Source organism: Schistocerca americana, chromosome X, assembly GCF_021461395.2.
Source record: "Schistocerca americana isolate TAMUIC-IGC-003095 chromosome X, iqSchAmer2.1, whole genome shotgun sequence".
NCBI lineage: Eukaryota > Metazoa > Arthropoda > Insecta > Orthoptera > Acrididae > Schistocerca > Schistocerca americana.
In genome coordinates, this window is record NC_060130.1 from 715,306,863 (window position 1) to 715,333,402 (window position 26,540).

Genomic DNA, 26,540 nt, shown 5'->3' on the forward strand with positions numbered 1-26,540 from the left:
AAAGAACTGTGTACCAATTTCCTTCCTCATCTGTATTCTCTCTGAGCTTGTGCTCCATCTCTGATGACATTATTATCAATAGTATATTATATTACAGTCTCACTGACTTTTTTTGTTTGTAACTCACTTCTGAAAACAGCGGCTAAATTCTGGAACTGAAAGTTGCTATTTTGTACAAACTACTTGATGACTTCGTTATTTTTTATTTATTTTCAGGATTATGTATATTACTTGGCAAAAAAGTAAAGAAACTGATCAGGATGGCGCTGAAGCTAAGGCAGCAGACTCACATATGACAGAGTTCAATTCCCCATACAGACATCATGATTTAGAATTTCTGCAATTTTCCTACATCGATTAAGCCAATGCCAAGATGTTTCCTTTGAAAAGAACATGACAAACTTCCTCCTTATGACTGTTGGGTCCGAACTAGTGCACTGTATCTAATGAACTCGTCGTCAATGGGACATCAAACCCTAATCTTCTTTCTTGTTTTTTTTTCTTCCCATATCAAAACTAATTATCTCGTTCATCAGGAGAAGCATACATTAATAAACACTAATGACATACACGTTATTTCCATGTATTATATGTATTTGAAATTGTTTCCTTAAGAATTTTGTATAGGCTGAACAATTACACACATATTGTAATCCCTGTCAACAGTTTCAAATTTTTTTGCTCAGAACTGCTGGGATAGGAAATTCTGTTCTCTTCTGTGTTTCAGGGTTTTTCCTTTTAAAAGTACTGTGTATGTTAGCGAACAAGTGAGCGTTGGACCATTCTACTTAAGTGCAGAACTGAAAGACAAATTCAATGATTTTGTATTAATAACAAGTGATGAAAGACCAGAACGTAGAGACATAAGAATGCACTTGGGTCTGTATTATCACACTCAAGATGTCTGGAGCCCAGAAGTAGGTGACGTGAGGGTTCAATTTTCATATGCAGGGAAAGCTGGTGATGTGGTATGTTGAAGATTTATTGTCTGATTTAAGAACTTCAGTAGCAGAATTTTGAATTTCTGTCCTCAGTTCGTGTTGGTAGTCAGTAGTTACTCCTTTGTGTTGCTTGCCAAACTGTTTGACTTGTTCTACTGTGTTGAAGTACGGTGACATACTTTTTATAGTGACTGTGCGATGATATTTTCAGTGGTTTGAAGTTTATACAAAAGGAGAGACCTTGTAATTCATGTGTAATGTCTGTGGTAATAGCTCCCTCTTCATTTATAATTTTCTTAATATATTCTGACTTCTCTGTCTAAGAAAGACTCAAAAATTATAAAATTATTTTATATTCATTGTAGATTCTTTGTATCATTACTGTTTTCTGTGTAACTAATAATATTTTGCATTTAATGTTACACTGATCATTGTGCACCATGTTATATATTCAAGTAATTTAGATATTAATTTTTTTTTTGTATAGAGGTGTGTCCTCAGCATCTTGACTGCATGTCTGCATGCTGCACTCCTCACTCTTTCATTGTTTGATGTCCATTCACTCTAGTCTAAGGGCATGGCAAAGGTTTACAATATTAGTCACACACTGAAGAAATGTGAGGCTATTTAATGCACACATTATTTGCCATAGTTAAATTTGTAAAGCGTTCATTAAAATTTAGGACAGGACTTCCAATCATGCAGTATTTCATTCCTGGGGGTTAAGGTATGTTACTGTTGTAGAGAGACAGTTTGTACTCTTTGCCTTTTTTATCTTCTATTTCGATTCACATTGATCAAACCTACATCCTCAAAAATAGTGATTCATCATTCTTGCACAGGAAAGCAGTAACTGCTCACTGATGTGTGTGCTTACATTATTATTTATAAATGTTCAATAGGTTAGTGTAACACTGTAACATTGTCAGCCAGCTTCTGCGTAAATTGAAATTAAAGTTTATAACCAAATACATTGAATACATCTTTCATGTGGTTTACTCATTCCTAAATTATGCATTGATGTTTGTAGGTTATTTGTTTGTTATTCTGATATTAACTTTTTATTCGTTTTCATTTCTTACATGACAAGAATAACGCATTTTGACACTTTCTTCATAAATTATCACTGAACATTTTCTGGAAATTCCCATCTTTGTATTAGAAACACTCCACACATCATTCCTAGCACTACCATCGAACTGATTGGATGCAGTGAACTTACTCTACATTTCTGTCCTATGTATACAGTAGTTTTCGGTATACTGTTTATTTGTGTAAAGGAAGTGGGAGTGTATTCTGTGTTTTGGAGAGCTCTCAGCTGCTATTGCTAACACAGCATTGATATTAGCACATCATTCTACAAGAACACTTTACAGGTTTCATCATTATTTGAAATGTTTTATTTGTCATGGCTCTATTCGATAGAAACAGTGTGCACTCCAGAATTTTATCTGGGAGAAAATTTTATTTACTTTGTAGTAATGTATGTTCCATTTTAATTTTTAACTTTAGTGCAATGCCAGCATTTTTTTACAATTCCTCAACTTGTTGTAGTAACATGTGTGTTTCATTCTCAGTTTTATGTTTAATGTTGCTAAGAGTAAAATTAATAGACTTTTGTTATGAATGTTGATATTAAAATGGCGAGAAAATTTAAATCTTGCAGTTAAAATGATGTGTAGTTATTCATTTTATATTTTTAGAATTATAAAATATGATATGAACATGCAGTAAGTAAGAAAGTGGTTCAGGAAACTTTCCATATCTAATCAGTACGTTCTAATATAAGGTTTCATATAAAAAGTTATTAGCTTTATACAAAATTATGTCTAGAAATGAAAGAATAAAATTTCAATATTTTGTAGATCTGATGAAACAATGAATCTTTCTCTGTGGGGAGTTACGTAATTTTGAAACATTTTTGACAAATTTAAACTGTGAGCCAAACCGAGATTCAGACGAAAAATCTTGCCTTAGATTTGCTTGCAATGTTCTTACCAACCGTGCTACCCACTAAATAATTGTGATTCGGCGTCACAGCTTCGTTCTACCAGTACCTTTCAACTAGTTTCCGAACTTCAACCTCTTGGCTGTGAGTAAGCCATTTCTTGAAAATGAACTTTTTTCCAAGGATGTTAGTCCAGTATGATATTTAAGACGGATTCAGTAAAAAGAAAGTAGAAGATAGGTACTGGCAGAACTGAGCCCTAGGGGCAGGTCATGCATGGATAACACAAGGCAATGCTCAGAGTTTGAGTCCCAGTGTGGCAAACAGTTTTGATCTTCGAGGAAGTCCAAAAACAAGTCACACTCCTCTGTAGATTGAAAGAGTCACCAGAAAACAACCCCTACGGTATGCCTAAACCAGTTCTCCATGATATTCTTTCTTCCATGAGTTAAGTTCCGGCAGCATATGCAGGAGAGTTTATGTTATGTTCGGAAAATAATAGTTAGGTGTTGGTAGCAAATTTTACGTATGGGATATGTTACAAAGTTGTGTATTAATCTAGATTTGTCCCATAGTTTTTCTAACAGTGTCTTAGATATCTATTTACATTTGTTATTAATTTATGTGGTTAATTTTTTGAAATAATCTTAATCAGTGTGTTTTTGTAAAGTGTGAGGAGTAAATAAATTCAGTCATTATCAAATTCAATTTTTAATACTTCTAGCTAAATAAATATTGTACATAACTCTACATTAATTGTATTTTACCAATAACAACATTTAATTTTTCAGTTTAGGGGTCAACAGCGTCCTGTTTGAAGTTCTGGACAGCAGGCTTGTAATGACTTCAGTATATGCATATGAACTGTACAAAAATCTCAGCATTATGAATGTAAAGAAGAATTTTATGGTGCATTAAACAAGGTGTCAGTTAAAGTTGGGGTGAACGAAAATTTGGGGAACAAGAAACTACTATGAACGATTTTGTAAAAGAAAAAAAACTAATAAAAGTGCAGCTGTAGTTGACTGATTTTTCTGCACTACAGAAATTTATTGTATCAGTTCACAATTTTCTGTACTCAGAAGGATTTAGATTATTTTCTTGGTTTGTTGTTTTGTGTTGCCAGGAGCTTTTACCCACAACACAGAGATTTTGATCGGGGACAGGCTTAACAAATGATTATAAATATTCATGGTGACAGAACTGGCCACGTGATACTGTGCTCAAAATCATCTTTGATAAATAAATTCATATTATATGGCCAGACGACAGAGTCAAGAAAGCCTGTTTTGGCTAAGTTTAAGAACTTAGGAGATTGACATCAGTATTTTCACAAAACTGCAGACATATTGCTATAAGATAATCACAAAGTTTAACTTATAATACTAGATTAAAGTAGATATTGGAAGATTTCTGCATGGGCATTTCTCTTACTTAACCTGAAACAACAGTTTCTTATTTCAGGTCATTCCAGTGAAAGTAAAATACAGTGCAAATACATATAGATTTGAAAGAAATCGGTCTGTTGCAGAAAAAAAATCATGGATTGCTCATTTTACTATTAGCAAACTTTTTTCGCCACTGTAGCGTGTAGTAGACTAAGTTTTAAGTTCATTTTCTCACGGCGCTTAATACACTATCTCCAGCTACGACAATCATGTTTGTGACTCATGTCGCTGATGCACTAAATAATCAGCCTACCGAGAGTCTCACCTCGTTACAAGTGATGGATGATGGATCAAAACACACAACGCCGATCATAAATGCACTGACGTCTCAGAATATGTTGTAATACAAGAGGAAAACTTACGGGAACGTTGGCGCATTGCTGACAAGTCAGACAACAACCTTTGAAAATGAACAGTAGAATGGGCTTGGATTTATATCTAGCTATTAATTATTTCGAAAACAGTCGATGAGAGAAAACGATATTAAGAGACTGGTTGCATATAGCAACAGTAAATACATAATTTTCAACAGAAGGACATTAAATGTTTTTCATTGAGGTATTCGTAATTGGATAGGATTGTAGGTTAATTCAGTGCCGTTGTTTGGTCAAATTATTCTTGTATCACTTCCCTAGTTTGAGTTTCTTTTCAGGTGAGCATTATTGGAAAGCAGAATGGTAACAGGATTGAGCCATACAAAGCTCCAAATGGCAATGAAATTTTGATTCTCCACCATGGTATACTCACTGTGGAAGAAACACTTCAGAGGGAACATTCTCCAAACATATGGCTTATATGGTTGTGCCGTATTGCTGGATGGCTTCTGCTTTTCCAGGGTTCATCATATCTGAATGGATTACTGCGATTTGTCTGTATGTATCATGGCTATTCTTTTCTTGAATTCTTTTTTCCAACTGTTTGGTTCCCTTAATGTTAATGTAATATATTAAAATACTTTGTTGCTGTAGAGACATATGAGATTTTATAATATAATGATGAGATAAAAGAAATTATTCAAATAGTTAAGGGAGACGAAAATTTAATAGTCATAAGTAACTGGAATTCGATAGTAGGAAAAGGAAGGGAAGGCAATATTGCACCTGAGTATGGACTCAGGGAAAGGAATGAAACAGGGAGCCACCTGGCAGAATTTTGCACAGAGCACAATTTCACTCTCACTATGACCTTGTTTAAAAATGATGAAAGCAAGCTGTGCACTTTGAAGAGACCTGGAGACACTGGAAGATTTCAGATTGATTATATAATCGTAAGACAGAGACTTAGGAACCAGATTTTAAATTGTAAGACGTTTCCAGGAGCAGATGTGGACTCTGACCACAATTTATTGGTTATTATTTGTAAGTTAAAACTGAAGAAATTGTAAAAAGGTAGGAAATTAAGTAGACAGGATCTGGATAAACTGACGGAACCAGTGGTTGTAGAGAGTTTCAGAGGGAGCATTATGGAACGATTGACAAGGACAGGGGAAAGGAATACAGTAGAAGACGAGAGAGATGAAACAGTGAAGGCAGCGCAGGATCAAATAGGTAAAAAGATAAGGCTAAGTAGAAACCCTTGGGAAACATAGGACATACTGACTTTAATTGATAAAAGGAGAAAGTATAAAAATGCAGTAAATGAAGCAGGTGAAATGGAATCCAAACGCCTAAAACACAAGATTGACAGGAAGTGAAAAATGGCTACACAGGAATGGCTATAAGGAAAATGTAAGGATTTGCAAGCACGTATCGTTCGGGGAAGGATAGATACCGCCTGCAGGGAAATTAAAGAGGCCTTTGGGGAAAAGATAAGCAGCTGTATGAACATCAAGAGCTCAGATGGAAAATCAGTCCTAAGCAAAGAACGGAAAGGTGAAAGGTGGAAGGAGCATAGAGAGGGTCTATACAATGGAAATGAACTTGCAGGCAATGTTATAGAAACAGAGGAGGAGGTAGATGAAGATGAGGTAGAAGCTATGATAGGACGAGAAGAATTTGACAGAGCACTGAAAGACGTAAATCGAAACAAAACCCCAGGAGTAGATTATATTCCGTCCCAACTACTGATAGCCCTGGGAGAGCCAGCCGTGACAAAACTCTTCCATGTGGTGTGCAAGATGTGTGAGACAGGCGAAATACCCTCAGACTTCGAGAATAATATAATAATTCCAAATTACAGAGAAAGGAGTTGCTGACAGGTGTGAACATTAACGAAATATCAGTTTAATAAGTCATGGCTGCAAAATACTAGCACAATTTTTTACGGAAGAATGGAAAAACTGATAGAAACTGACCTTGGAAAAAATCAGTTAGGATTCCGTAGAAATGTAGGAACACACGAGGCCATAGATAGGTTAAAGAAAGGCAAAACTGCGTTCATAGCGTTTGTAGACTTAAAGAAAGCATTTTATAATGATCACTGGAATACTCTCTTTGAAATTTTGAAGGTATCAGGGATAAAATGTAGGGAGCGAAAGGCTGTTTACAACTTGTACAGAAACCAGACGGCAGTTTTAAGGTTCGATGGACATAAAAGGGAAGCATTGATCAACAACGGAGTGGGACAGGGTTGTAACATATTCCTGATGTTATTCAATTTGTACATTGATCAAGCAGTAAAGGAAACCAAAGAAAAATTTGGAGTAGGAATTAAAGTTCAGGGAGAAGAAACAAAAACTTTGAGGTTTGCCAATGACAGTGTAGTTCTGTCAGGGACAGGAAAGGACTTGGAAGAGCAGTTGAACAGAATGGACAGTGTCTTGGAAGGAGGATACAAGATGAACACCGACAAAAGCAAAACAAGGATAATGGAATTTAGTCGAATTAAATCAGGTGATGTTGAGGGAGTTAGACTAGGAAATGAGACTCTGAAAGTAGTAGGTGGGTTTTGCAATTTGGACAGGCAAATAACTAATGATGGTTGAAGTAGATAGGAGATAATGGCAATGGCAAGAAAAGCGTTTCTGAAGAAGGGAAATTTGTTAACATCAAATATAGATTTAAGTGTCAGGAACTCTTTTCAGAAAAAGTTTGTATGGAACGTAGTCATGTATGGAAGTGAACCATGGACAGTAATCAGTTCAGACAAGAAGATACTAGAAGGTTTCGAGATATGGTGCTACATAAGAATGTTGAAGATTAGATGGGTAGATCACGTAACTAATAAGGAGGTACAGAATAGAATTAAGGTAGAAAAGAAATTTGTATTACAACCTGATTAGTAAAAGGGGGAGGTTGATAGGACACATTCTGAGACATCAAGTGATTACCAATTTAGTACTGGAGGGAAGTGTGGGGTTACAAATCGTAGAGGGAGACCAAGAGATACACAGAGTAAACAGAGGAAGAAGGATGTAAGTTGCAGTTGTTATTCGGAGATGAAGAGGCTTGCACAGGATATAGTAGCATGGAGAGTTGCATCAAACCAGTCTTTGAGTGAATACCACAACATCAACAGCTGCAGCGGTAAATATAGTACCAACTATCATAACATCCGCCAACATATACAGACCTATCATTTCGACGGAGATGTACAATAAGGGCTGTAAACTAAGGAATGAAAAATTCGTTGCACCTAGCGTTATGTAGGTTCTAATGTAAATTATTACATGAAGTATGCATTCTAGAGACCTGCGATGATATATTGTTGCTCTATAATAAGTAGTAGAATATTACGATGTACAGGTCTTTAGTTCAGAAGTTTAGAACATCTATGGCAGATTGGTTGTACAGTGATTTGTCCAGCAAAAATAGTTGAAATGCTTACCATTTTATTTTATTAAAAGTGCAAATTAGAACTTGGTAACGGAACGGAGACGACGTGACAGTTTATGTAGGTCACCATGTGGTGGTCTAGAGGCTCGAGACACGTGCTTCAATTAATGTGCTCACGTATTTACAGCTGATGCTGTATGATATGTGCTACATACAGTGACGGAAATGGAAAATTTTTGACCATGAACACCTTGACCTGACGGTAGTGTACCTGATACTCCAGTATTCCCATGGCTGTGGCATCTGTTGATTAAAATTTAATCCTATGACGAGCTTATTTTCACTAGAGGTGGAATTTGGCGTTTATGGACGCTCGAACTTCTCTGCGTAGGCAGTTCCGCCAAAGACCGGCAGCCGCTTCGGACGCGAGGAGCATTCGACTTCTCCCGTTCGGGCATCTAATGTTGGAGTGGTCCGACAGTCTAATCTAATAAACGCATAATCATTACTTTTATTGCGGTTGAAGTTGCGAGCTAGCATCCCTAAGAAGTTTGGACTCACATGCGGATCCTCTTCGTCGAAATGTCTTGGCTCAAACACGTCTAGGGGTTGAATCGCACGTGTCGCATTACACGCCCTAAATTAAACACTTGTGACCCTTTGGTTAAATTGTCTTGCTGATGGCAAGTTTGCTGATGGCAAGTTTGCGAAGTACAAAGTTAATATAATATATAATAACAGTAATAATAATATCGGGAACTAAATTAACGACCCATAAATGATGTAGGCCACACATTTGCGATCTGGTTGGAATAATGTTTATTCAGAAAGCAAACTAACAGCGAAAGTGGTCGTATTTAGAGTTACTGTTACACTCAAGCGCATATCCATCTGACACAATTAGATCATTCACAATCTTATCGCGAAACACAAGTCCAGTACTCCACCTCGTTACTTATACGAGAAGTTACGAGTTCACATCAGGCGCGCGGCTGCTCACCGCGCAGAGACTATGTCCCGCGATACTACACAACGCGAATTTTTCTAAGTCGTTTCACTTCCTAGCTATCTAAGGACCGACCGTCAGCTTTCGCGTCTCAATCCGACCTGTACCCTTTGGTGTCTAGATCAGAACTGCCCACTGCCCGTCTCCGACAGCGCGCCGAACGTCTTCCTGAACTGACTAGCGCAGTTCCCTTTCCTGAAGCCGTCCATCTGATTGGCTACAGATGATTGTACATTACTTTACATTTTAACATATTTAAATAATCAAAGCTTTCACGTTCTAAATGAAGTAACAGCAATATCCATTACATAATAATCGTTAAATTCTTTTACATAAAACCAATACAATTTCCTTCTTAGCTTTGAATGTCACGCCCAGTAGCCATGCACCAAGGAAGAACAAAAGTAACTATTAAGCACTAAACTTTGCAACCAATATTCTATTACCTAATGATTGAATAAGGTGTCATGCTGTCATCGTTCAATGTGTTTTGTGTGGAGGAAATGATGATCTGATGGTTAACTGTAAAAACTGATAATTTAAATTTACAATATTTTTTAAACAAATAAAGTTACAACGTTTGACATTTTAATGATGCGCTTCTATATGAAATGTCGATCGTTAAAATCGACCAAAGCGATCAGATTTTGGCATTCAGGTTTTTGTTATAAAACTTGTTAATTTCACTTTAACAGTAAATCCTGAACTATTATAGATATGATCAATATTCAAGTTTTATTGGGATCACCATGAAAATATATGGAGGATGGCACATTAAAATTACTGTGGCTTCATTCCCTGCATTACTACAGAATTAAATAGTTTGCATAAATGTTTCCCTTTATGGCCGATCTTTGGTCCGCCATATGTAACACTGCTACGTCTCCTTGGCCTCTACTGGGTGTTTCCCTATGACGTAAGTTCTCGTCTGTCTCACTCGCACACTACAGCGCTTAGGCCTCAATAGACGATACACGTCTGTGAGTTTCCCCATCTCGTGGTGAATCTGCGCCCTTTGGCCACGCGGTCCAGGACGACAGGGTTCGTTTCACAATTCCTGTAGGCTGACTCTTTCGGCCATATATTTAAATGAAAGCGAAATGCTCGTTAACCTACAAAGTTAGGTGTAATGCTACTCAGGCAGAGGAACTCTGCAGAGAACTCTTCCTCGTCTTTTTACAACGCTTGAGGAAACGGAAAGTCTCAACCCAAGGCAACGCAGTCATCTTAGAATTCACGGCACCCACACAACCATTCAACTAAAGACCTGTGACTGAGAGACAGGTGCGTACTTTCCTTGTGTTTCCGTTTGTTCACTGTCAGCTCCAGCAAGTAGACGAGCTACACTACCCGGGTGCCTACACTATGATTCAGTACAGGAGAGTCGAAGTCAGTTTTGTGTTACCTTTTCAATAACATCATTATTACGTGAATGGTACACAGTGTTATGCTTATGCACAGATCTTGAGGAGAAGATGTGACTTAACGAATAAAAAATATTGGGTGCTATTTAAAAAAATGTGCTTGGTAGCTGAACAACATATTCTTGATACAGTTTTTATTTGCTTCTGGACATAAAGTTATTTGGGATGGTCAAGATGAAGGGGGCATCGTGTACATTAATTGGTTCTGCGAAGAAATTTGTTGTTGGAACGGAGGGAATACGCTACAAAACAATTACTCTGTCTCCACATAAACTGCAATATACTACTAGCTAAACTTCTTATGGAGGCTGAATAGTTTCTGAAAATATGTGTTCCTGGATAATGGACACCAGTCAGGTAATAGTAAATACCACTGCGTATTTTATGTTGGGTTGGTGCATAAATTCGTAGCGTTTTTCCATAAGTTTAATACACACAACAGATACATGTAACAGAGACTTTAATATCAATAATGTATTCTCTTTCATTATTTATAACAGTATGCCAACGCCGGGGTAACTTTTTGTTTAACGACTGTAGAAACCACGTGGTTTTGAGGCGAAGAACTCGTCGAGACACGTGCGGTGCTCATTTTCATCCGGAAAGGATTGTCCTCGAAAGCTGTTCGATAGAAAGCGGAAACGGTGAAAGTTTGTGGGCTCAATATCAGGTGAATAAGGAGGGTGCGGAATGACTTCCCAAACCAACTCCTATATAGCGTTTTTCTGTCAATATAGCAGAATGCGTGCGGGCATTGTCGTGGAGTAGCACCACTTCCCGCAGTCTTCCTGGTCATTGTTCTTGGACTGCGTGTGCGAGACGTTTCAGTTGTTGACTTTAAATGTCAGCAGTGATGGTGAAACCTCGGGGAAGAAATTCGTAGTACACCGCACCGTTACTGTTCCACCGGATGCATAAATTATCTTTTGCGGATGCGCGCATGACTTTGTACAGGGAATTGCAGCTTTATTTTTGCTCAACCATTCCTTCTTTTTCTAATGTTCGCATAACGACAGCATTTCTCGTCATCAGTAACGTTACAGCAAGCAGAGATGGACATGTGGCCAACCACTGTTTTTTGTGATTTTGGCTTGGAGCATGCCGGCCGATGTGGCCTAGCGGTTCTAGGCGCTTCAGTCCGAAACCGCGCTGCTGCTACAGTCGCAGGTTCGAATCCTGCCTCGGGCATGGATGCGTGTGTTGTCCTTAGGTTAGTTAGGTTTAAGTAGTTCTAAGTCTAGGGGACTGATGACAGATGTTAAGTCCCATAGTGCTTAGAGCCATTTGAACCATTTGCTTGGAGCATGTTGCACCCACACGCAGTTCATCACATTTTCAAGTTATCGAGTACAGTGACATGGATCATCGTGGATTAACTTCATCAATCCCCGAAGGTGTCCTGGACTTGGAGATCTTCCTTAAAACGAGAAAATCATTTTCTTGCCGTGCTCTGTCCAGTGGCATTATCCTCAAACACGACGCAAATATTTCTGGCTACCTCCACTGCTGTCACCCACCTATTAAACTCAAACAGAAGACTGTGACGGAAATGTTCCGATTTCTTCACTTGGCACTCCGTTGTGTATCGTCCACAGCGTCACTCACTATCTCCAACTGACAACATGTCATTATGTAAACTGAAATAGCAGCAGTTGACTACAAACAAAGAACGACAATCTATAAACAAACACTTAGCAGTCGGAATACCAACATGCAAAACGCTAAGAACTTATGCATCAACCTAATGTACAGGGTAAATCACCAAAGACTTGCACCACAAAATATTGCGGAAATAGAAAGTGCTACTGTGTGGTTTTCACACAATGGATTAGTAGTCAGGGCGTCGTATTTTTACCCTATCAACAGATTGTAATAATGGTTTGAAAGTGTATTTTTTGTGGAAACACACTTTTTTAAATGGGACAATGCTTGTGGACATTAACATACTAAAAGTGGGGTAAATTAGAATCTCAGTGGTGTTTGTTGCAGGTTCGTAGTGCGAGTCGTTTACGAGATATCGTATTTTGAAAAGTTTCCACAGCGATACTTGTTTGTGCCGTTTAACCTGCATAGTTGCTTAGTACGATGCTTTTGGGTTTGCTTACAGTGTGCATGAGTGTTTCTTGAGTGCATGCTACTTGCTAATCAGTTAGTGCGTGAGAGTTCAAGCAGTAGGCCATGAGTGGACGATGAGATTTACCTATGCAGAAAAAGCCGCCATGCTCATGGTGTATGGTGAGTATAGGAAGAGTGTATTTAGTTCTTGTACGGTGTATGCGGCAACATATCCCAATAGACGACAAACATCTCGGAAATTTTTTATCAATCTCTTCAACTAGTTGCGTGAAACTGGTAGTGTAACACCTAGACAGTATAACAGAAGGAAACAAGTGCGAGAGAAGAGAGGAAAATAAATGCTCTTGCTGCTCTTGCAGCTGATACGCAAGTTAGTTCCTGCGCATTCTCACGAGGAAGTGGCATGAGTCAGGCAAGTTTCCTACACATTCTCCATTGACGTAAGTTCCCATCCCTATCACATCTCACTCCATCAAGAGCTGCATGGAAACGATTATGACAGCCGTGTTAACTTCTGCACATGAGCATTAGGACACGCTACATCAGATGTGTCATGTATTTTGTTTAGTGATGTAGCCACATTTACCATTCACGGTAAACATGCACTACTGGTCTGTTGACAATACCCATTGGCTTCGTCAGGTGGGACGTAAGCGTCCATGGAGTGGAAACATGTGTGTGGGATAGTGAACCATGAGCTCACAGGCCTGTTTTCATAGAAGAAACAATGAACGCACACAAGTATCGCAGCCTCCTAACAGACCATCTTCCACAGATACTAGAAGACGTTCCTCTACAGACTAGGAGGAACCTATGGTACCAACATGCATGCCCATAGTGCACCAAGTACGACAGAATGTCTTCAAGAATTGTTTCCAAATCGTTGGATAGGTCGCGGAGGACCTGTACTTTGTCAGGCCCGTTCCCCCGATTTTACGCCTGTAGAAGTACATACTTACTACACTTGATGATATCACCTGTGCAGCAGTTGCTCCATACCAGGCTAGAAGTGTGTATTTCTGCTGACCATTTTGAACACAACCTGTGATGGTCAGTTGTCTCATTACTGGCCAGAAGCCATATAAATAGTGTATGCACTTGGGTTGTTCTTTAGTATGTGCTACCACACGTACTGTATCTGCATGGGAACGTTTCAAAATACGATATCTCATAAACGACGCCCACTAGAATCTTGCAACAAATACCACGGACATTCTAATTTACCCCACTTTTAGTTTGACAATATCAATATGCTTTGTTCGATTTAAAAAAAGGTATGTTTTCACAAAAAATACACTTTCCAAGTATTATTACAATCTGTTGAATGACTAACAACACAAGCCCCTGACTACCAATCCATTCTATGACATCCGCACATCAATAGCACTTTTCATTTCCGTAATATTTGCGGTGCTAGTTTTAGGCGATTCACACTGTCTAGTCAGTATTCCTTGTATTTATTCTGTGTATTGATGTATAGGTAGAAATTTGTAATAAGTGATAAGTATACTAACACCTAGCAGTTAATATAACCAGTTCCTTGGCCAAGCCTCTACAGACCAGTTTTGAATTTACACTACACGTACTTCTTATTACTCTCTTTCGAATTTGTATAGTTTAGTTTGAATTAAACAGTTATCCCAAAATATGATACCACGAAACAATATCTAACGAAAGTAAGGAATGTATATTTATTTTTTAGTTATGTAACACCTAGGTGTAACATCGTAAGCACAGTAAATAAATACTTTTTAGGGTCTCTCAGAAGGTGTATGATATGTTCCTCCAACTGAATTTATTTTCAACATAAGTTCACTTCCTGGTCTCGTAGCGTACTGTCGCGCCTGCCTCGTGATCTGGCGGATAAATCTGTGTGTGCCTATGTTATTCGACGCGGGTGTTAGTGTTTCAGTGTTTTAGTGTTACTAAATATAGCTGACCCAGTCGGATAGCCGTTCGTGTTGAAGCACCACTTCCGGGACGGGGAGGCGCGCAGGCTCCAGATTAAATGCTTCCGGAGGATTAGTGACGACGGTTGGTGTGTCGGCCAGCCTGGATGTGGCTTTTAAGCAGTTTCCCACCCTCTGCTAGGTGAACACCGGGCTAGTTGCCAAGTCCGGCCTTGGTTACACGATTCGCAAACATTTAGAAAACTTTCGCTCACTTTTACATGAATGACACTACATGCAGACAGTTGGGGTGCAGATATTTCGCACCGTGGCGGGGAGGTAACAGAGTGGCGACAGGATAGGCATCCGGATACCCCTTGAACTTTAAACTGACCATGCTAAATCCGGTAATGACCATGCCGATCCTGCGCCGATGCGGGGCAAAAGCATAAGAAAAAGAAGAAGAGTGTTCAAATGGCTCTGAGCACTATGGGACTTAACATCTGAGGTCATCAGTCCCCTAGAACTTAGAACTACTTAAACCTAACTAACCTAAGGACTGCACACACATCCATGCCCTAGGCAGGATTCGAACCTGCGACCGTAGCGGTCGCGCGGTTCCAGATTGTAGCGTCTAGAACCGCACGACCACACTGGCCACCAGTAAGAGTGTTACTACACATTGTTCGTCACCATGTATGGTGGCAATTGTGGGGAGCGCGTTTCTGGTAGTAGCGAACTGCCCTTGTTAAATCCACCCCAGACGTTATATAATTCCAGACCAACAAGCGACATAGTGGCAGATGCGCTAGCAGTGGTACATGAGGAACAAGATAACGTCGAAATCACATAAGATAAAATCTCTAGTCATGACATGGAAATCGTTAACACAGTTACATCAGAAGCTGTAGCCCAGAAGCGTGCAAAGATTCGTGAGGTGGTCCAAGCAGCAGTCACAAAATTACGAAAACGACAGATGGTCCTGAACCAGCTTCATAACAAGCATCGAGCGCAGCGTTGGTTCCATCCATCAGTGAAAATCAATAACTTTCTTTCTTTTGCTACTGCCCTTATCCCACAATGAGCGCAGGGTCGCCAGGGTTAAGTACGAAATTGGCATGGTTAATTTGAAGGGGTGACCAGATGCCCTTCCTGCCGCCACCCCATACCCCCTGGGATGGAAGAAGTGTACCCCAGCTGCCTGCGTCTAGTGTAAATCGTGAAATAGTGCGAATGTGTTTCAAATGTCTGCGAGTCGTGTAACTGAGGCGGGACGTGGAGACCAGCCCGGTATTCACCTAGGGGATGTGGAAAACCGCCTAAAAACCACATCCAGGCTGGCCGGCCGTCGTCGTTAATCCGCCGGGCGGATTCGATCCGGGGCCGGCGCGCTTACCCGAATGTAGGAAGCAGCGCGTTAGCGCTCTCGGCTACCCTGGCGGGTAGTGAAAATCAATAACACCACCAGCAAAAAGGGGGAAGTACCGCTATATCTCTAACACTGTTACGCAAATTATATCATCTGGCTGCAATAGTGTTAAAATTGAATAGTAACTTTCCATACCAGACAACAGGGTATAATAAAAGATACAATGATTGAATGGTCAGACGAAGGAACAATGGCTGTCTTTTAGTCATCCAAACGGTGTGTTAAGAAAAATCAACGAAAATGGACAGATTAGGGAAACATCGTGGCCGGTGTGTCGTGTAAGCTTCAAAGCGCAGAAACGGCCCGACTCTGTTTATATACGTGGTGTCCGCTGTTCTGTTGGACCGTATGTGAGACCTGTTCTGCACCGTTTTAATTGCCTACAATACGGTCTGCTAGTAAACAATGTCGTTGTCTGAAACGCTGCGCACACTACGCTGGGCTGCACGGCATTAACGGGTGTGACATACAAACACCCCCCTTCTACGTCCACTGCGCAGCAGGGAATCCGTCTTATTCTAGAGTGGTCGGAGTACGTCCGACAGTAGAAAATTGAGCAGTGCATAAGCAAGTCATAGCATACCGGGAAGCAGCCTCACAATTAAGTTTCGTGACGCACGTAGACGTAGTCACGGGAAACGCTTTCCCAGATATTTGTATACCCTCAGCATAGCACAGCTATTAAAGACATGAGTGGTACGTATTGTCGGACTTATCCGACGGAACGGACACCACTCATATCTATCGTTCTATGGGCACGACTGCTGTTTGACGAAAAAGTTTCAGGCGTATGCACAACCATCGTACGAAGTCCTACGGGAATCAGAAATCTGCTAGTGGGGTATTAATGGGCGGGGATCGTTGCGGTGCGACGGAAGGGAAGTTAGAAATTGAGAGGTGCTGTAAAGCGTGTGCGCATGGTCGGGGTGGTTAAGGCAACCGTTCCACAGAAGCAGAGCATCCAGGTTCGAGTCACAGCGTGGCACAAATTTTCAGCTTTTGCCGTTGCATTGCCACAGTGCCTTTTGCAGCTGCAAGCCATTATTTCCTTCCTATCCTTTTCCCATCCCCTTTTCTTATCGTTACTTTCACTATAATTATTACATTATAGCTAGTCGTCTAGTCGCCTGACACAAGTGGACAACACGAAATCACAAAATGTAAGGAACAGCTTTTCTGCAAGTCAACCGCTTCAACAGACTACGTGTTTTACCGATGACGGCTAGATATACTAGTGAACGACACCACATTTTTCAGAGTTCAAGAAGCAACAATGAAGCAAATAGGGCTCAGGCGGAGACAGTAGCGGAAAGAGTACATTCGATACCATATAATGCGTACAAGAGCTTATAGATCCCAAGTAGAATTTAAAAAATTCCGATAGGAAACAACACATATACATAGCAGTCCCACATGCTTCAGCAGGGCCCAATTGTTCAGAAAGGCTTTATAGAGGCAGTTTATAACGAATGTATTAAGACAGATAATTGGTAGCCCACCTGCAGGATCGAACAACACTAACGTAAAGAATTCATCGCAGAATCGCTAGTGGATCTGGCTTACAACAATGGAGGGGTATTTAAGAATATAACTCACAGGAGAACTCGTTCCATTAAAAGTAACAAACACAGCCTCCAACATGTTTTACGCTCCAACCAGACATCAGTATGTGCAGTATTTCAAACGTTGTTGCTGCCAAATGAACTATTTCTGTTTTCTCGGTTTAAAGTAATTAGATCTTACAGAGATGATGGACATGGGAAAGTACACTTCTCATAAGAAAAGAAATCGCGTATAAAATTTAAGTAAATGGTAGCTAAGAGATATCTCTTCTACTTGCTTCACCTACATGATGCAGAATGAAAATCGTAATGTCGATTTACAGATCGCAAAGGGAGACTGTAACGAAACAACTGGATATGCTGCTTAATTCGATAGCGCAACCGAAGATAGTACCAAGTGGCTTTCATGCTCATCACCCTACTTAGTGTCGGCGAAATGATAGCAGAGATTGCCAACGACGATAACTTTATCGTTGTAAATGACGGTTCCCCGACGAGGATACCTGCACCACACCAACGGTTTAGCGCTGTAGATTAAAGTTTGGTGTCGACTATTTTAACTTTAGACTTCACGTGGAAAGTAGTAGCAGAGTTCTTTGGATCTGATAATCTACCCACTGTTCTTAGATGTGACGCAGTAGCGATACGTGGTGTCATATGGCCAACGTAGAAGTGGAATATTCGGAAAGCAGATTGGAACAAATACAATTCCAGAAAGCAAAGAAGCAACGACAGACTACACCAATTTTATTTCTATTGAAGAAGCTGTAACGGTATCTGTTCCACAAAATAAAATCATTACTCCAAAAACTACAATATTACCAGTGTTGTGGTATGAGGAATCCAATAATACATTGCTGGACCGAAGTAACATCATAAAACTGTACGGAAGGCGCGCTTCGGAAGAAAATTGTAGAAATTTCAATAGACTGCAGAGAAATGAAAAGCGACCATTCAAAAATAAGGAGAAATCTCCATGCATAAACTGTGTAACAGCCTCCACAATGCGTAGCCATCTGGCAACGAAGTAAGAGTTTACGTAGAGTTTAGGACAACAATGTATCACATCGGTTCCGAACAAATTAGCAAATGACTGCTTGAAACAGTTGGCAGCAGGCTCAGTTGAACAACTTAGTGATGAGGAAGGTAAAGAAGGAGACAATTTCTTGAACAATTGCTTTAGTGTTGGAGAACTGAACGGAGGCCTGCTATCTGGGAGAAGTAGTGCTCCAGGGACTGACAATATACAATACCGCATGGTATCTTCATTAACTCAGAAAGGGAAGAGCCATCTCTGTAGTATGTTTAATAATATTTGGAACAAAACACTCATTATCCCCGAATGCAAGACGTCACGAATAGTGCCGATAGGGAAACACATTAAACAAACTAATGAAGCCAACTCGTACAGGCCAATAACACTCCCGAGCTGCGTTCAGAAAGTACCCTAAAGGATGTTGAAACAAAGTCTAGAGTGGTTGTATGAGCACCACAACCGTTTCGCAATGGCAGGTTTTCATTTTCAGTGAGGCCATGACGTGAACGAAACACTCTTACGGTAAAATTAGTTACCGTTATGCATCTCAGCTGCAACGGATAGCTCATTGCTAAGATGACCATTTATGATGGTTTCATTTCAACATCGTTTATTTCTTGTTCAAAGAATATAATTTAAACAATTTTTCAGCTTTTCCTGTGACATGAGGACAATTTAACATGTTTGTTGGTAATAAAATCAAAAGCTTGTTAACTTGCCAAACAGACCATAGATACCGCATGGTCAATATGATTAGCTGTGGTTCGTTGATTGTTCAGGTTTGATTATACATCGCCGCGGCATGCTCCTGAAGTTATTCATCTGCAGCTACCAAAACTGTAATTAAATTGTAGAAACGTAGGTTCGCGGCTGACTCTCTTTAGACGATACAAAACTAATTAACCTTCAATAAGACCAGCGACAACTCAAGTGTGGAAACATCGATTAATAATTACAAGTCTAATTACATGAAAGAGCATTGTTCATGCCCCAAAATCTGTGTTTAACTCACAAGTCGACGTTACTCTTCAAACTGATCAGCTTCTCCTCTATGATCAGTGCTAGTAATGCCCCAAGTGAGTCATTAAAGCACTTCTAAACCTGAAGTAGCTTCACTCAGTCCAAATTATGGGTCCAAAAGACAATGGAAAAATGTTAAAGTCTCAGAGTGAACATTTGAATTACGTCATAGTCTGTACATGAAACCCAGTCCTGTTGCAAACTGTAAGCCCAGCCCTTGAAGTGTAATGCAGGTCAAATTCTTTCAGTTCTCGATCGTCACTCCATAATGTACTGTGTAGAGAGGTTATACTTCTTGAAAATGTCTTTACACTTCAAAATTGAGATTCACACTAACCCCAGCTAACGCTTCCCGCGAAATTACCGATCATAAAACAGAGGAGGTTATGCATCTAAAAATTTGCAACGCTAGTCTTTCTTCTCTGTCTGCAGGCTATCCTTATACACTATCTGATCAAGAACTTATGGTCATCTGTTAGTGGACATCAGAATGAAGTGTGTCCAGTCTTCATCTTAATGGCGGCTTGAAAACTACTGGGGATGCTTTCAGTGAGGTGTCTGAATGCATGCGAAGAAATGACACCTCATTCTTCGTCAAGAACTGAAACCAGAGAATGTAGTGACGTTGAACGCAGGGTTCTGGAGCGAAGTCGACGTTCTAACTAATCCAAAAGGTGTTCCAGTGCGTTCAGATTGGGACACAGAGCAGGCCAGTCGTTTTCAGGGATGCTACTGTCCACAAACCATAGCCTCACTAATGCTATTTCATGCCAGGATGCATTATCATGCTGATAGAGTCATCACCTCCGAAATGTTCCTCTACCGTACGCATTACACAATGTTGTAAAATTCATTCATATCCTATTACATTTAGTTATTTCTCAAGCGGCATAAGGGAACCACACCCTATCCACAAAAACATCCCATCCCATACCACCATCTCTTCTGTACTTCACTTTTGACACTACACATGATGGCCGAGCGATTCTAAGCGCTACAGTCTGGAGCTGCGCGACCGCTACGGTCGCAGGTTCAAATCCTGCCTCGGGCATGGGTGTGTGTGATGTCCTTAGGTTAGCTAGGTTTAACTAGTTCTAAGTTCTAGCGGACTGATGACCTCAGAAGTTAAGTCCCATAGTGCTCAGAGCCACTTGAATCATTTGAACTACACATGATGGCAGGTAAAGTCCTCCTAGAATTCGGCAAACGCAAATGCTTTCATTGGATTGCCTCAGGGTACAGAGTGGTTCATCACTCCAAATCACTCGTTTCCAGACATCTACTGCCCAGTGATATCGCTCTTTACACCACCTAACGCGTCACTTAGCATTGACTACAGAGAATGCTCGACTATTGTAGCCCAGTCTCTTTTAATTCCTTACGCACGGTCGTGGTGCTAGCTGGACTGCTGGTAGCACTTTGGAACTCACGAGTTATTCCTCCCGCTGATTTCATACGATTTTTTACAACTACCTTCCACAGTGCTCGACGGTCCCTGTCCGTCAGGACATAAGGTCTGCTGGTCTTAGTTTAGCAGTAGTTGTCCCTTCGCATTTCCAATTCACATTCACCTCCTCAACCATCAAACTGGGTAGCTTTAGAAGGGTTGAAATGTCCCCGATGGATTCGTTATTCAGGTGACGTCTAATGAGTAGGCCACATTCGAAGTCACAGAGCCCTCCTGTCTATCCATTCTGCTGTTACTACTACTGACAAGATGGCACTTCCCGCTTCCTTTTATACTAGCGGTTCCGCCTTTCGTGATATCTAGTGGTCAATTTCTTATTATATAAGGGTGTTCTGATACGTTTGATCAGATAATGTATAAGGGTCTCTGCCTGCTCTCACTCCTCCGCATCAGATATGTATGAGTGCTCTGCCCTCTAACCACACTCGCAAGTAGTTTCTTTTACAACATTTGTACAAACCATATTAAATCTAAATACGCCAAAATGAGCATGCTAATGCGCCGATGGAAACTTTATCAATAATGTTATTATGCTATTAGGTATTATTTACTAGTTCTCATCAACGTGAATTGTTGTACAATGAAAGAAATGTAAGTACATCCAACAGCAGATATTCATGCAGTATGACATTATGGCAGGAGGAACAAGACTTCTGGTCAGGTGCATACAGGGTTATAAGTACAAAATCAAATATGGGTAATGCAGGAGTAGGTTTAATAATGAATAAAATAGTAGGAACGCGGATAAGCTGCTACGGACAGCATAGTAAACGCATTATTGTAGCCAGGATGGACACGAAGCCCACGCCTACCACAGTAGTACAAGTTTAAATGCCAACTAGCTCCGCTGATGATTAAGAGATTGAAGAAATGATGAGGTCAAAAGAATTATTCAAATATTTAAGGGAGATGAAGATTTATTAGCCATGAGGGACCGGAATTCGATAGTAGGAAAAGGAAGAGAAGGAAAAGTGTTAGGTGAATATGGATTGGGTGTAAGGAATGAAAGAGGAAGCCGCCTGATAGAATTTTGCACAGAGCATAACTTGATCATAGCTAACACTTGGTTTAAGAATCATGAAAGAAGATTCTATACGTGCGAAGATTGTCTACGTGGAAGAGACCTGGAGGCACCGGAAGATTTCAGATAGATTATATAACAAAATTTATTGGTTATAAACTCTAGATTACAGCTGAAGAAACTGCAAAAAGGTGGGAATTTAAGGAAACGGGACCTGGATAACCAGAAGTTGTAGAGAGTTTCAGAGGGAGCAATAGACAACGATTCACAAGAACGTGGGAAAGGAATACACTAGAAGAAGAATGGGTAACTTTGAGACGTGAAATAATGAAGCAGCAGAGGATCAAGTAGGCAAAAAGACGAGGGCTGCTAGAACTCCTTGGATAATACATGAGATACTGAGTTTAATTGCTGAAAGGGGAAAATGTAAAAATGCAATAAATGAAGCAGGCAGAGAACCAACTATACGAATATCAAGGGCTCAGATGGAAAACCAGTCCTAAGCAAAGAAGGGAAAGCGGAAAGGTGGAAGGAGGGTATAGAGGGTCTCTACAAGTCCGATGTAATTGAGGACAATGTTATGGAAATGGAAGAGGACGTTGATGAAGATAAAATGGTAGATATTATACTGCGTGAAGAATTTGACAGAGTACTGAAAGTTCTAAGTTGAAACAAGGTCCCGGGAGTAGACAACATTCCGTTAGAGCTACTGATAGCGTTTGAAGAGCCAGCCATGACAAAACTCTTCCATGTGGTGTGCAAGATGTATGAGACAGGCGAAATACCCTCAGACTTCAAGAAGAATATAATAATTCCAATTCCAAAGAAAGCGGCTGCTGATAGGTGTGAAAAGTACCGAACTATCAGTTTAATAAACCACGGTCGCAAAATACTAACACGAACTTTACAGACGAATGAAAAAAACTGGTAGAAGTCGACGTTGGGGAAGATCAGTCAGGATTCCGTAGGAATGTAGGCACGGAGCGAGGCAATACTGACCATACGACTTATCTTTGAAGATAGCTTAAGTAAAGGCAAACCTACGTTTATAGCATTTATAGACTTAGAGAAAGCTTCGGACAATGTTGATTGGAATAGTCTCTTTCAAATTCTAAATGTGGCAGGGTTAAGATACAGGGAGTGAAATGCAGGATCATGAAAGGAAAGCAGTGGTTGAGAAGGGAGTGAGACAGGATAGTTACTTATCCCCGATGTTACACAATTTACATACTGAGCAAGCACTAAAGGAAGCCAAAGAAAAATTTGGAGTAGGAACTAAAATCCAGGTAGAAGAAATAAAAACCTTGAAGTTTGCCGATAACATAGTAATTCTGTCAGAGAGAGTAAAGGACTTGGAAGAGCAGTTGAACGGAATGTACAGTGTCCTGAAAGGACATAAGATAAACATCAACAAGAGCAAAACGAGGATAATGGAATGTAGACGAATGAAATCAAGTGATGCTGAGAGAATTAATTAGGAAACGAGACACTTAAATTAGTAGATGAGTTTTGCTATTTGGGCAGCAAAATAATTGATGATGGTCGAAGTAGGGAGGATATAAAATGTAGGCTGATGTCAGCAAGGAAAGCGTTTCTGAAGAAGATAATTTTGTTAACTTCGAGTATAGTTTTACGTGTCAGGAAGTCTTTGGAAAGTATTTGTATGGAGTGTAATCATATATGGAAGTGACACATGGGCGATAAACATTTTAGACAAGAAGATAATAGAAGCTTTTGAAATATGGTGCTACAGAAGAATACTGAAGATTACATGGGTAGATCACGTAACTAATGAGGAGGTACTGAATAGAATTGGAGAGAAGAGGAATTTGTGCCACAACTTGATTAGATGGGTCAAATGGTTCAAATGGCTCTGAGCACTATGGGACTTAACATCGGAGGTCATAAGTCCCCCTTGATTAGAAGAACGGATCGGTTGGCAGGACACGTTCTGAGGCATCAAGGGATCACCAATTTAGTACTGAACGCAGAGGGAGACCAAGAGATGAATACACTAAGCAGATTCAGAAGGATGTAGGTTGCAGTAGTTACTTGGGGTGAAGAGGCTTGCACAGGATAGAGTAGCATGGAGAGGTGTCTCAAACCAGTCTCTGGACTAAAGACCACAACAACAACAGCAACACATGATATTGTGAAACCATTATTCAATACCATTGTTGTGGCGGTCTCAGGAGTTACCTCCCTCAGTGTTTGCTTGTAAGTAAGAAAATTAGCATTATATAGTTTACAGTATATAGTTTTAATTGTATCAAACACATATAAATCTGTAAAGGTAGTGTTGTGTTATTATTATTTTATATTAATCTTAACACATGAATTTGTGCTTGTTATGTTTCAATTTTTATTACTTACGAACTAGAGCCAAAGTTCTTTAGCGGTTTGCCGCTTATATGGCTAATGAATTTAGTGTATCGCTGATATCTTTACACCATGCAATTTCATTTGAAAAGCATCATCGATACACACACAGCTGGTCACTGTATAGAGTTTTATTTGAGATATATCAATTTTATAGTAATTATCTAATTATGAAACATGAAAATTGCGTACAGTTTTCAGCGGACCAAACATACCTTTGTACCAGAACCTTCTTCCTGAAATTTCCTTTCCAGTGGTGTGTTATATTTTATTGTAGCTCAGATGGTACTGGATTTTACCGATTTTCTGCCATTTTCATTGTTCATTATCAGACACCATTAATATGTTTTTACCTAGTGCCTAATAAATTAAGGCAATTCAACGTGCGTAAGTAGCCTTCTCAACATGAGAGATTCGAAGTGGGATTCGGTCAACATTATTTATTTTGAATAAAATGCCATCAAGATTTGCAGTTTTAATTTTACTTTGAAGATCCACTACCGGTTTTGGCCTCCAAAGCCATTATCCATTGATATACGCCGCGCTTCTTGAGAGAACACGGAACGACTTTGTCGGCCAAAACCGGTCTTGGTTTTTAAAATAAAAAGGAAATACAACTGATGCTGGCATTGTATTCAAAATGAAGAGCACAACTGCAGAGCCTGCATCAACGTACCCCGTATGTTGGACAAAAAATATTATTTATGTTAAGAAGACGTGTATAAATAGCTTGATTTAAAAATAATACAAGCTCATATGTTTAACGTCAGCCTATTTCAACCAATCAGGAAATGTTCCGGTGATAAATATGTCAACATATAACACGTTTTGTTATCATTAAACTCAAAAGTATAGAAAAAAGTGGAATGGTACCTTCGAATTAATCCCAAAAATTTTCGTAGTGATACTTTTGTTTAACTGTGAAAACATAAACATGTGTCCAACAACTTACTTTATTGTTGTCTGAATGTGCTTCTTAATATGTTGGTTTTATTACGGATTCTCACCACTATGTATTTAATTTTTTGATAATACAGTTTGGAAGCCGACAAATGGTGCACTTTCTCTGTCAGCTACTTTGTTGGTGGTAGCTGTGGCTTGGTTCCAATATCGCCCACTATTTTCAGCAACGATGGCTATTGGCGCAACATTACCATTATTGTGGTCTGGGTTGCGCACATCACCGTAAGATATGTCTCTGAGAACTCTGTTTAAAAGAAGGTAAGTATTATTGTATTTTTATCCACTTCGTAGTATTAATTTACATTTATAATAAGAGCGTGCATACATTTTTAATTTTGATATGGACTACTTTCTCGCCAAACTGCGACCATTACAAAGGCTGTAGGCTGTGTTACATGGTATTAGCGTTATGTCTCTTGGTGGTGGATGAGATTCCTTCGTCTCTGTCTCAGTGCATCGTAGGATTGCGCGAAGGCTCTCCCGCGCCCGCGAACGGAATCCACACACTCTCGGTGATTTACGCCGCGCGGCACAAACTACGCGACGGATTGCTCGGTTGATCTACTAGGAAGCGTTTGTCGGTGGACTCGTATTAATTCTCAGTACTACTACAGTTCAGAAAAGTGTTTTGCTGAATCGAACGAGGTGCTGCAGTAGTTAGCACGCTGGACTCGCATTCAAGAGGACGGCGGTTCAAATCCCTCCTGTCCACAGATATTTTCGGTTTCCATGGTTTCCCTAAATCGCTGCAGACAAATACCAGAATGGTTTCTATGGCAAGGGCACGACCAATTTCCTTCCCCATTCTTTCGTAATCCAAGCTTGCGCTCCGTTTCTAATGACCGCGCTGTCGACGGGACATTAAATTCTTATCTTCCTTCCATATTTTTGTTTTAATGAGTGTCGCCAGTCTCGCATTGAAATAAAATCCGGCACGCACTATTCCAGTGCCCTTTAGTAATATAAATGATTTCAGAAAGTCTCCCAGACCTGACCTCTGAACTCGAAAACACACACCGCTAACCAGCACTACACTGATAAGACTGCAGAATCCACTTCATCTGTAAATGGTATTTTACTAGCACGACTAGTTTCGGAGGCTGTTGGTTCATCATCGGATACTATACGTCATATGGTTTGCCAAGTCATGTGCGTGGGACAGACGGGTCAGTTATCGCAATACATACAAGACGTCCCTGACGAGATGGTCAGTATTC

At 39.9% G+C, this 26,540-nt stretch overlaps 1 protein-coding gene across 3 annotated transcripts in view; it reads left to right on the forward strand.

Moving 5' to 3' along the window:
- Nucleotides 1–26,540, forward strand: part of LOC124555557 (transmembrane protein 43 homolog) — a 248,401-nt gene that overhangs the window by 206,273 nt on the left and 15,588 nt on the right. For all 3 annotated transcript variants that reach the window (XM_047129516.1, XM_047129515.1, XM_047129514.1), the window contains exons 5-7: nucleotides 728–968; nucleotides 4,990–5,209; nucleotides 25,398–25,581. In XM_047129516.1, the coding sequence (XP_046985472.1) occupies nucleotides 728–968; nucleotides 4,990–5,209; nucleotides 25,398–25,549 (613 nt within the window). In that variant the 3' untranslated portion in view covers nucleotides 25,550–25,581. The remainder of the gene's footprint in view (nucleotides 1–727; nucleotides 969–4,989; nucleotides 5,210–25,397; nucleotides 25,582–26,540) is intronic.